This window comes from Poromitra crassiceps (genome assembly GCF_964638095.1).
Source record: "Poromitra crassiceps genome assembly, chromosome: 2".
Taxonomy (NCBI): Eukaryota; Metazoa; Chordata; class Actinopteri; order Beryciformes; family Melamphaidae; genus Poromitra; species Poromitra crassiceps.
Window position 1 is genome coordinate 61,303,439 of NC_139624.1, and position 13,145 is coordinate 61,316,583.

Sequence of the window (13,145 nt, forward strand, 5' to 3'; positions counted from 1 at the left end):
CATAGCCTAGCTACTTCACAAGATGAGAATATTTGCTTTACTTTAAACTGAAGGGCAAAGGTAAAAATATTAGCCTTGTGTTACCTGTAGCCTACATCTGAGAACGAAATCCCTTGTTGCGTGTTGTGAGCTTTGAGATGATGCGCGTTAAAGTCAGCAATTACCGGCTCGAAATCCCTGCACTGCACGTGATTGTTTTCAGTTAATCAGGCAAGCTTATCCTATTGGAATTTCTAATTATTTCGTATGACATTTTACACAGCTGCAGGGCGCAGCAAAGCAGAGGTTTATAAAGGTGTACCAGGGGTGAAAGTGGATTGAAATTATTGCCGGTAGCCTACTACTCCAACCTTCATTGTGTCATTGTTCTCCTCCCGCCCCAGCTTCATGCGTCCCTGAACACGCATATTTTTGACATGTAGTCTATAGCAAATTATTTATTTAATTATTTATTGTGCAAGTTAGTAGCCTACTTAATTAACCTGTATACAGGTGGCACAATTCTGCTTGTGCTTTAAGTAAAACAGTTGTCTAATGGTAAAGTAAAGGCAAAAAATAATTATGCAAAGGACAAATAATATGAAAATGAATAAGCAAGAATATGAAAATGGATTATAAAAGGCAGATTTTAAATTGCATTTTGCAATTTAAAATGTGCCAAACATCTTTGAACAACACGTCTTTATTTTAATTTTGCTGGTCTCCACAATCATTTCGAGGATTCGAGGCAACCCATTTAGCAGCATCTGAGAGAGAGAGAGAGAGAGAGAGAGAGAGAAAGAGAGAGAATTGCGCACACAGCCTACAGAACTTTAAAAGTCCAAACGAAAATATTTATTGACAAAAACGATTCTAATCAATTCCATAATTCAAAGTAGATTGTGGGAAAGATGTAGCTTTCACGGTTTGGTTCATAGTTCAGGTTTGGTTAATATTTAGACACACCAGATATATTATATAGACACAAGAAATCACAGAGTGCAAGCTGCAGGCCGCGGCTCCGCCCGAGTAGCCTACTTTATCTGCCACCCGGTTCAGCACCCTGCAGCTGCCTGAACGTGAACTGGAAGTCAAATCGGAACATTGGGAGGTCGGAATATTGGGAGGTCGGAAAAATGAGAGGTCGGAACAATGGTACGGCACCCATCAACTATGCCTGCAGTGTATCCTTGCTCTGTGTGTTGTCTATGTGGTTCGGAACGGTTGGCTTTCACACTCGAAAGTGTTCCGTGCCCGGGCACGCCAAAGCGTTCCCCAGTCCACCTTTTCAAGTGGATCCCGTCACAGTTCCTTGTTGCGCCCCCGGGCGCGGAACGGAACGGAATGCAAAGTTCACACTAATCAAATGTTCAGATACTGGGGTCAATTTGGGGACAAGTGTACTCGGGAACGGTACCGGGGCACCAGTGTGAAAGCACCCTAAGGGCCCTATCTTCCCAACGGCGGTAATTTTGCGTTAGCGCCCGTTTTGCGCTGGAATAGCGCCGGGCAAAGCTCTAATTGTGGGCGTGTCGGCCCGCTGCGCTTCACGTCATCTCGGCGCACATCTCCGTATAGGCGTGTTTATACCCAAAAGCATTGTGGAGGTGTGGTCATGCCCATAAAACCACAGCGTCACGTCAGCAGCTTCCTCCTCACTGAGAGAGACTAGGGGGAGAGAGAGAAAGAGGGAGAGAGAAAAGATAGCCTAGATGGGGAGAGAGAGAGAGAGAGAGAGATGTGAGGCTGTCATGCATAGAAATCAAATAACGTGCTCATGCCTACCTGTGAATCACCTGTGTATTATTGCCATTTCAGACGCTGAAAAAGGGCTGCTGCCCAAACGTCTGTATGGATGTATGCTTATCCCTTTTCGGGCTCTCTTCTCCTGCATCTCCGCTGCGGGGCTATACTGCATGCGTAATTACGCAGCGTACTGAGAGCCGCGATGAGTGATGCTGCTCTATTTGAAGTTGAATTTCGTTCCACCAGCACACATTTTATTAATCAGCTATTTTCTATTAGTTTCTATTAATATATATACATCGAATCCCACCAATTTATTCAGTCATTTTCCCCTTGGCGCACATAAAGACACATGCTTCCGTCACGGTCTGCTTGATGGCGAGATGGGCTTCAGCTGTAGGCTACTCGTGACAAAACCAGACATCGAATTTTCAACAGTTAACTTTTGCAGTAGGTTAGGTGCCTATAGGTTACTGGCTATTACGAGGTGAGGCAGTATGCCCCGTGTCTCTCTCTCTCTCCTCCTGACGAGGGAAGTGGAGAGGGCTATTAAAGGCACTATGTGTAGGATTCTGCACTATTAAATATCACCAAACCATTACCTTGTATATGTTGAGGACTTACAGTGATTAATTTCTGTGTTTACAACTAAGCCACGCCCCCTCCCTGTGTTGTGATAGCCAGCAATCCTTTCTCCCAGGAGCCCGAATGGGCGTGATCTGTTTACATAGAAATCCCTCCCTGGAGAGGCCAAGCTAGTGAGCCCCTCACAGCCCAAAACAGAATTTTGTAGACCAAGATGGCGGACCCCTGATGCGGGCATTCCAGGGACTCTGATCCACCTTAGAAACCTTTAGCCTACTTTAGCCAAATCGCCGCCGAAAAGAAAGATCTCAGACCAGAGTCAACCTTGCCGGTCTGGCTTTCACTAGATGGAGAGCCCTACGAGCAGCTATATCTGGCCTGCAAAGTCACTCGGAGCTGGGGTCTTCTCCTCATGTGTAAGTAACGTTATAGCTTTTGCATGTCCCATTTCAGTAACGTTACGCATGATAGCGAAATGTACAAGTTGTTATCGATATTGTGAATTTGTTCTGGGAATGTTGTAATCACTTGGCTAACTGTTGCTTTTCACGGCTATTCAAATGACTTTACACTGCTAGTGTGGCCTGTTGCTGGATTTGATTAGCTTGTCGTTCGTGTATAACTTATACACAGACATTCTGGTGACAAGTTGACATGCATGACATAATGTTACTTCCCATTACAAATTTTGCATGCATTTTCTGTTATAATTACGTCCAGTTGCTGTCACTATGACGCAGAACGGTATAGTAATGTGTAAACACTTAGAAAGGCCATGGAGAAAAGTTTGTTTTTCTATTCTGTCTCACTAAGCAACGTTACATTAGAAAATAGCTGTAACACCGTCCAAACAAATCAAGGTTTGGTAAAAGTATCTAATTCATGACAATGTGGAGGAACCCTGCCTTGATATCTAGCAGCTACAAAATAGATGATTCAAATGAATACTAAACACATTTCCATTTGTCTGATTTCCAGTCATCCAGAAGAGCTGACGATAGTCAAGATAGAAAACAAGTGGACCCACGATTATGATATTTGAGATGGAGAAATGGTGCTTTTATAGCAAACCTGTATAATACATGTTCCATCACCTTTGATGTTTTGATGTTTGCTGTCTGCAATCTTCTGTACACCAATAAAGTTGATATGACTTCATCCATGTCTCTTTGCCACTATTCTCCATTGTGACTGTCTGTTGTCCATTGTAACATTAGATTTGCCTAAAGCTGAGTGTGTCTAGCTACAGTAGCCTACCAGTATTTGTGTTTCTGTGTATATATAGCCTACTTTATATAATAGACAGTGTATGTGATGTTTCTCAGTGCATTTCACAACTTCATTTATCAGAAAAAATACTTTATTTGCAAAACTAAAATATGGGCTACACCAGAATGACGTGACCAGTTCCATCAGCTATGCGGTTCTTCAGGATGTCGACAAGATCTGCTATCGTCCTACAGCCGACCTTCCTCTCTGCGACCCTGCCTCCTCTCCTCCATGTCCCACTGGTGCTAGCCTGGGCTTCAGGCATACACCTTGGTTTGCCTGCCTATAAAAAACAGCAGTGATTCAAGCGTTTGAAATTAGTTTGAACAACTGTAACAATGAGAAAATACTAGCGTTGCACTATGAATACATTTTGGCCATGTCTTGGTATTAGCAGACGAACAAAAACACATAGGCTAAGCTACTCACTGTTGACAGACAGCTGTGGTTAGCTAGCGATGTCCCCAACATTGAATTGAAATCATCCTAATTTAGCTATGTCAAACAAGTTTTAGACAACGTTTTGCCTAACCGTACTTAGCAATAGGGCAGGTTATGCAAAAGGTTAGGTTACATGGATTTTGATCGGTTAGCAGATGATACAAATAACAGTCTTACCAAGCGGACTATTGTGAATAACCTAAAGTTTTATGACTATCATGTGAAATTTGTCATTACTCAAGCCAAAGACATAGCCGAGATGCATTCGTGCTTGTTTTATGTACTTACGTCTGCAGTTGGTAGGCTATCCACAAAATAGTTGTTTATTTCTCCATTGCTTGGGAGTGGATGAGAGGGAGGCAGGGGAAGCAGGAAGTGCTCTGCACTGGTGGGTGGGATCGAGATTGTTTGGGTAACACCCCTTTGTTTTGGTTTGAAATGGCGACATCTAGTGGACAAAAAAATCACACATAGTGCCTTTAAACGTATAATGGTTGGAAAAGATCAACATTTGCTTTTTATTTTCTCCTACCCTCTCCTACCTAAAGTAATCTAATGTTACACCACAGACCTGTATGGTTGGGAATTATGTAGCCTAATAAAACCAGACAAACCAATTCTCATTTTTAAATCAAGATGTGTTTTTTCTGCAATGTAGGCTATAGTTGAAAATCAATGTGGCATTCTGAAGAGGGAAGAGTGTCTGCGTGCGCAAAGTGTTGGAGAGAGAGAGAGACATCCATGCCGTGTATCCAAGCAAGGATTTCCTGCACTGCATGGAGAATACTGTGTGCGCTCAGGCGTACGCCTGGCGTAGTGGGGTTGTTTGCGCTAAGACCAGCTATTTGCTGGCGTTAAAATTGAGAGCACCCAAGGCCTCTTTTTCTAACACATTGCACTGGAACGGCTATTTTGGAACGGGCAACGCCCAAACCTCTCTTTGCGCTCGGAACATACCGACGGTATCTTCCCCAGAGGCTAAATGACACTTGCGCGAGACAGATGATAGGCTAGAGGCCCACGGACACGCCTGGGCCATGCCTACACCTGTGTCTGCGCTTCGACCCCAGCGCAAAACTGGACGGTGGAGGCAGACGATCGCTTAAGATGCAGGGAAGATAGCAATAAGAGGCGCGCAAATGGCAGCGCAAACGATAGCGCCGTACGAAGATAGGGCCCTAAGAATAAATAATGGGAGGGAAGGGACTTTTTTGGATCGTGGCTCTTGCAAAGATTTTTGTTGTTGGTCAATGTGGCTCTTCAGAAAAGGTTGAGTACCACTGACATGGACCATATAAAAATATGGGCCTAAGCACCGTGATGCCACCCATTGGTTAGTGCAGTGGTTCTCAAATGGGGGTCCGCGGACCCCCAGGGGTCCGTGGCACTTTGCCAGGGGGTCCGCGAAAAGTTTTCAGGTAATTTTTTTTTTTTTTTTTTTTTTTTTAACACATTGACTGCCAGCCGTTTTTTTTTGCTGTAGGTAGCTTTTGCCAAGCCGTTTTTTGAGGATTCTGGCTCATTTTACAAGAGCAGAGGATTCTTTTCTGCTTGGACTTGGTGAACATACAATATCTCAAAAGTACTATTAGAATGTGTACTTTCTCTGTCTAAAAGAGTTAGTTTGTAGAGTTAGTAGTTATGTAGATATTAGCCGTTGAGTACAGCATGGTTTCAGGGTCTGAGGCAGAATGCTGAGATAATCACAGTTTTGTGAAATTCAATCAAACAGGCAGAAAAGTCACTTTAACCATTTATTTTTGCCATCAGTGAGACATCAGACATCTGAACAATAGTTGTTTTCAATAATGGAGGAATAATACCATAATAAAATAAATAAATGTCAAAATAAATACAAAACAACAGCAGACCACAGGTCACTCAGCTTTTTTTTTTTTTTACATGTTTTTTTTTTTTATTGTTTTTTTCGGTTTGTGATCAAACCGGTTTGGGCTCGTACACCGAATCCAGAACCGCTCCAAAATGTAATGGGTACTTCCTTGGCCCATGTTACACCCATCCACAAAGTTACATGAAAATCGGCAGGTGCTTTTATGTATTCCTGCTAGCTAGCAAACAATCAAACAAAGAGCATCAAAGACAAAACCTCCCTGGCAGGTTTTTTTTTTTTTTTTACAACCCATGCCTACTTGTCTGAGTGGTACACCTCATAGCAGTGAGCCCTGTGTAATGGGACCTTACATATAACACAAAAGAAGCGTGTCTCGCTTCTAACCTTATTCTTTATACAAACCCTACACTTCCTTGCTGGGTGAGCTTGTTTGCGTGTGGCTGGATACATGGCCATTACATGGCCTGCTAGATCGACATCCAGCCTGCTTGGAGGGTCCAGGTATGGTGCCCGGGGCATGGTTGCAGGTTGGTCACTGCTGCCCTCCCCCCCACCCCCCACCTCCTCCCCCCCACCCCCCACCTCCTCCCCGCCACCCCCCACCTCCTCCCCGCCACCCCCCACCTCCTCCCCCACCCCCCTCCTCTCCACCACAGGTGTGGTCCATGCAGTGACAACACTCAGGATGAAAGCCATCAAAGTTTTACACTTTCTCTGTGGGCGTTTAGCTTTGTACAGCACAAAGGCGTTATAAAAAGACATCTGAAACAAGTACATCACAAACTTGAATGGCCACCTGGATGTCTTCCTGGCAAAGGGATAGTAGGCAATGTTCTGGTCCAATCTGTCTACCCCATTCATGTACTTGTTGTAGTCCACAACGCACTTGGGTTTTGCGTGTGGGACCCTCTCTCTGCTGCCTTTCTGCCTCACCTGCACCGTCTCCATCGTGTCGTCGTGCATAGTGGAAACCATTTTCACGATGCGCTTGTCGCGCCAGGCCAGAACCATGGTGCCACCATTGTGTCGCATGACCGTTTCCCCCATCTTCACTGTGTGGTTGGTAACCTTCGTAGCAGGTGGCTCACCCCTGTTCTTCCTCAGAGTGCCACAGACATGTGTCTGACACTCCAGCAGCTGTGCACACATTCCAACAGAGTTGTAGTAGTTATCCATGTATAAATGGTAACCCTGCCCTGCCAAGTCCCCGAGGAGGAACTCCACCGTCTCACCTAGGGAGGACCGCTCACCACAGTAGGGCTTCATACTGTAGCAGTAACCTGTCTGGGAGTCACAAAGAATGTATGATTTTATCCCATACTTTATGGGTTTTTGTGGGTTGTACACCTTGAAGGCCAACCGCCCACGCCACAGGAGCATCCCCTCATCAATGCTGATGTCACGACCTGGTGTGAACATGGCTCTGAACTTTGCTAACAGGTCATTCAACACAGGCCGGACCTTGTACAACCTGTCTGCACCATCAACATCAAAATTGTTAGCGAAATGGAGGAATCTGGTCAGCAGTTGAAAGCGGTTGCGAGACATGGTTTTGTTGAAGTAGGGGGTAGCAGACGCTTCATTTGTGGTCCAGTACATGGACAGTTCAGGCTTCTTCACGATCCCAGTGAGGAAGTATAGTCCCAAGAAGCTCTTGATTTCTGCCACATCAGTGTCCTTCCACCTCCCAAGCCTTGAATGTGGCAGAGCCTCGCTCACTTGACTGATGCACTGATGTGCATACAGATTAGTTTGTGCTGCAATGGCCTGGAGCAGCTCATCGTCCAGGAAGAGCTGGAAAAAGTCCACTGGTTGAGCAGGAGCACCACCAGTATGAGGACCCGGTTCTGCGGTGAATGGGATGTGGGTTGGCTCCCAGTCAGCATCACTCCACTCAGCAGGACCTGCAGGCTGGGGACGTTTCCCGCTTCCAGCTCCATCTGCAAATTATAGAAATACATAATTACCATAAAATAGTGTTTTTCATATGTGTGGTACTGAATTCTGGAGTTCTAGAATTTCTGGAATTCTGGCTGGAACCTGTGATGTGAAAATAAACCTGATTCTGAATAGTGATCTTACCCATTTTCCTGGCACCAGAGGATGTGGCACCAGATGCTGTAGCGCTACAGCTGGCTACTACAGGCTCATCTTCAGAGTCTGAAAATCAAGATTCAAGATTTTTATTGTCACTCCATGGTACAAGTATCACGTGTGAAATTCTTGTGCTGTGAACTCCGTTTACAACATAGTACAAATATAACAGGGCATTGAGTGCAAAAAAACAACAACAAGAGACAACAATCAATAAGGCAGTATAGTGATAAGACATACTGCCTTATTGATTGTTGTGTCTCTTGTTGTTCAGTAAAATGAATTGACTGACTGCTGGCTTTTGTACAGTCATAGTAATTACAGTTACACAAGTCATCTCAAACATCGTCTTACCACTGCTGCTCTGTGGAGCTTCGCTCCTCGACGGGGCCCATTCATCCTCAGAATCCTCCGCGTCTGGAGAAGATGTGAGGTCGCTCGACTCGGACGACTCAGTCAGCCCAGCAGCCGCAGCCGCGACATGCATGGGCTCACCCCGTTCCTCATCCGAGACCTCGGAATCGGTCTCCGGCACAAGCTCGTTACGAACGGAAAAGAAATCCAGCAGTGATCTCTGATCCGCCGATCGCTTGCGTGCAGCCGCCGAAGACCGCTTGCGTTTGGCCGGCATGGCACAAACACAAACACCACCCACTCCCAACTAAACTAAAACTGAAAATACTAACTAAACTAAACTGAAATAAAACAACTACTGCTACGACTAGATCAAACTGAACTGAAATAAGGCTAATCTACCGGCTACCAACTCGATCAAACTGAACTAGAATAAAATGAACTAGAATAAAGGCTAAATACTAAAATGAACTGACGCTAACGCTAAATGTGCTAAGCTAACTACAATGAACACTAACTGTAACTACCGCTAACTATCTATCTAAACAAAGTCTTTATAAAGACTATACTAAACACTACTACTGTACTAACAACTAACAAACTAAATCAACTACGCTAACAAAATCGCTCTAAATCTGACTCTAAATTGCTAAATTCGCTATGTATAAATCGCTATATAATGCTGTATCTCTCTGTCTCAACTTACCTACTTCAAACCCACGCCGACCAAAGGATGCCGCCTTCCTTATATAGAAATCTTTGTTAGAGTACTTCCGGGGCAGCGGGAGAGGTCGGATCCACATTCACATATTGCCCAAGGGCCTCACCTAGTGGAAACCACTGAAAAAACAGTTAAACGTGTAAACACGTTGTTGGCAGGCAACAGCTGGATTCTGAAAACGTGTTCATACGTTGTTGGCAGTGAATGTGTTAATAAAAAAAAAATGCTACATGTTACTTATTCCTTCTCAAACTACTTCCTACATGGTGCTAGTCTATCAAAATATCTTGGCTGTCATTGATTGTGTTGCATAGTGGTTTTCTGTACTGTTGACAAATTGTGATATTGTAAGTCGCTTTGGACAAAACAAAAGCGTCTGCTAAATGACGTAATGTAAATGTAATGTAATAAAAAAAAAAAAAATTTTTTTTTTGCAAAATCTTCATAGTTCAACGAAAATAGTTTATGCTTTAAATCTAAAATGGTTCATGGATTACATTCTAATAACAAACCTATCAAATTAAAAGTCAAGCACGTTACCGTGGAAACAATTAAGCTTAGCCCAAAATCACAAATCAGAATGAGGGGGTCCCCGGTATATTTTCTATCTTGTAAGGGGTCCTTGGCTGAAAAACATTTGAGAACCTCTGGGTTAGTGGACTCCCAAGCCTCGAGTTTGGCATTTTGACTGTCACCATCTTGGTTATTGGAGCCAGAAGCAGCTAGCGTGAGACCAGGGGTTTCCCACAGAGATGCCTGCTATTGGTCCGCGATCTAGCGAGCTTTGCGATCACTGGACAGGCGGCCTGTCAATCACTCCTCAAAACATAGTCTGCATTATCATCTATTTTACTCGAAATGGGTCCATCATTTACAAAATGAACATCATGCTGTATAGATTGAAGAAGACTTGAAACTAGTGATTGAGACCAATGAGGTGGCACCATTGTCACATCTTGGGGAAACACAAAATGCTCAGCTTTGAAAGTTTCATAAGCTATTCAAACCTAAAGCTTATTTTTAAATGTCTGCATGGCCAAGCTCTTCCTCTTTTAATGATTACGTTGTAAGACAGTAGAATTAACACACAGGCTTCTACAAACAGAGACTGTCGTGTCCCGTTTGGACAATCAGTTTTCTCTGTTAAAGGAGCAAAACTATGGAACGGTCTACCTACTGAGCTGAAAACACAACATGATTTTTATGTTTTTAACAGGGGTATTAAGTAGGGGTGTCACGATACACTCAGTTCACGATACGATACGTATCACGATACTGGGTTCACGATAACGATACGATACGATACGATTTTAACAATATTTTTTTAAACTTGAATAATGACAATATATGACTGGAAAAATAGTATTTTATTTGAAATGCACAAATACAAAACATGCTGTTGTGGGAAATTGTTATTACAATAACAACTAGAAAAAACATGAGATTGGAGATAAGGCTTATCTTGAAATAGAATGAGTTACACCGTCACTTAGATTTACTTTGAACTAAAAGGTTTCTCAGCAGTATAAATTCTCATTATGCATCTTCAGTTTTTCTTCAAACTCAAACAACAAGACTTTTCTTAGTCTATTTTTTATGCATCTTCAGTTTTTCCTGTCAAGTAAACAGTTTTGCCAGAAACTCAATTGAATGGTTTCTCTCCTGTATAACTTCTCATGTGTCTCTTCAGAGACTTGTTCAAGTGAACTACTTTCCACACATTGAACTTCAACAAACAAAGACGTTTCTTTGTCTACTTTTGAAAAAAAAAAAAACGATTTTTCACGATATGAGATTTCATCTCAACGATACATATCGTGACGTTTTACTATCGCGAAATTTCGTGGGACGATATATTGTGACACCCCTAGTATTAAGTCATGGTTAAAAGAGAAACAACTGTGTTCTCACACTTAATACCCTTGTAGACCTCTGGTGGTAGGCCTACTCTGTGTATTATGTCTGTATTATGTGTACATCGTGTGTACATCTTTGAATACCTGCTGTGAGAATTTTGTGTGTACCTCCTTGAATACCTGCTGTGAAAATGTTATGACAACTATGAATGCATTAATTGACAGATACACAAAATCATGGAGGAGCAGCCCTAAAAGAAGCTCTCTTCCATGTTTTGGTCAAGATATCTGGCAATTAATGAAAAGGCGTGACTTTGCCCTTAAAAAGTCTCCAGCATCTAGTGACTTCCTTGTCAATACATTTGTATGTATAGCTTTACTCTTGTGGTTTTATATTTGATTATGTTTCTTTTTGGGTATGTCCTCTGGGGTGTATTTTAATGTAAAAGTCGCCTGTGGACAGGTGTTGAAAATTAGCGTTCTGCTATAAACACTTAACACTGTGTATCTGGTTGTTGTGCATACATGTATGTTACATCTCCAATGCCCTGTGATGTCCATTTCAAATAAACTTAACTTAACTTAACCTAACCATCAACTCATTAGGAAAGTGTTTACTGAGGTAATAAATCAAGTGAGAAGTAGGGTAATTTTCCCATTGACTTCCATTCAATCAGTTCTTTTTGTGGTTTAAGGTCAGTGGTTTAAGGCAGGGGTTCCCAACCTTTTTTGTGCCAAGGACTGGTAGGTACATGGAAAAAAAAGTCACAGACCGGTTGTCAATTTTAATGGTTTTAGTTACATATATATTTACTCACCAGGTGGTGACAAAGGGTAAATAACAGCCTTTTGTGTTGTACTGTATGTAGCCTACAGTATTTATGTTTTTGTTTCAACTACAAACATAAATAAACATAAACTTGAAACTATGTTTCAACTACCACACAGCCTATAATATTATAGCCTATGTTTATAAAAAAAAAGAAAAATTGGACCGGGCTCGCGGCCCGGTACCAAATGCATTGCGGCCCGGTAGCGGTCCACGGCCCGGTGGTTGGGGACCACTGGTTTAAGGGACCGCTTCACTTTTCAGAACCAGAGGTTGCCCTTGTATTATGGTAATTTTGTGCTATGAAAAAGTATGTAATGCACCTTTAATTCCTTTAGCAACATCATCACAGCATCCACACGTAACACCACCGCCCAAACCCAAGTGAAAAGTGTTTCCATGAAGCATTGAGAGAGATAGTATGTGGGTTAGCCATTGACTTTGACTGTGTGTGTCTGTGTGTGTGTGTGTGTGTGCGTGCGTGCGTGCGTGCATGCATTTGTGTGTGTGTGTGTGTGTGTGTGTGTGAGAGAGAGTGTGTGTGTATGTGTGTGTGTGTGTGTATGTGTGTGTGTGTGTGTGTGTGAGAGTGTGTGCGTGCGTGCCTGTGTGTACAGGCAGATGAAGGACCAGTCGAAGAAGGTGGCCAACATGAAACACAAGGAGCAGCTGGAGAAGAGCCGGAACGCCCAGCTGATGGATGAGGCCAGGAAGAGAGAGGACAACCTGAGCGAAAGCTCCCAGCAGATCAAGGTATGGAGGGTGGGAGGAAGCATGCTCAGAGATACAGTACTTGATACTTAGAGATGGCTCATTACAGGCTCCACCAATAGTACATCTCATCTTTGTGATTTCTTTGGTGATGTTCCAGCTATGTGTGTTCTTGCACAGTTGGTGATTGGTGATTTTATTTGGCCAAAAGATGTTGCATATTCTTCTGAGGCATCCATTGTAGAAAACTTCCTCATGCCAGTTTTGACCACTTGTCATCTCTCTGAACCATCCAGCAGAACAGACTCAACGTTGCTGTTGTACAGGCGCAGCTTAGTTGGAAGGCTGTGCTGTTTGGACCTCCAGATGGGAGTTGGGAGAAGGCATGGAATAAATACCACACATATAAACACGAAACTGCCTTGTTAGCTCAATATAGTTGTATCCACTACATCTGCGAACTTCACTTCGCTTTAGCTAATCACTACCTGCTAATGTTAGCTTTGTTATCAAATCTCGCGAGAGGGAGTTGACAGAGACAGGTCTCGAACAAAGTAAATTTTCTCCTCATTTGTCTGTCTGAAAAATGACATCTTAGTGTCAGAATTCTCAGAAGATATGTGACTTGTGGAAAATGGGTCCAATATTCACTTGGTGACTATGGAGCGAAAGAATCAGTCACAATCTGTGTTCACGTTCACTTCTCCC

At 43.1% G+C, this 13,145-nt stretch overlaps 1 protein-coding gene across 1 annotated transcript in view; it reads left to right on the forward strand.

The window, feature by feature from the left end:
• Nucleotides 1-13,145, forward strand: part of LOC310772426 (ELKS/Rab6-interacting/CAST family member 1-like) — a gene marked incomplete at both ends in the record, with an annotated part of 472,647 nt that overhangs the window by 218,813 nt on the left and 240,689 nt on the right. Inside the window, one exon of the mRNA XM_083632236.1 lies at nucleotides 12,344-12,479. Within this exon, the coding sequence (XP_083488362.1) occupies nucleotides 12,344-12,479 (136 nt within the window). The remainder of the gene's footprint in view (nucleotides 1-12,343; nucleotides 12,480-13,145) is intronic.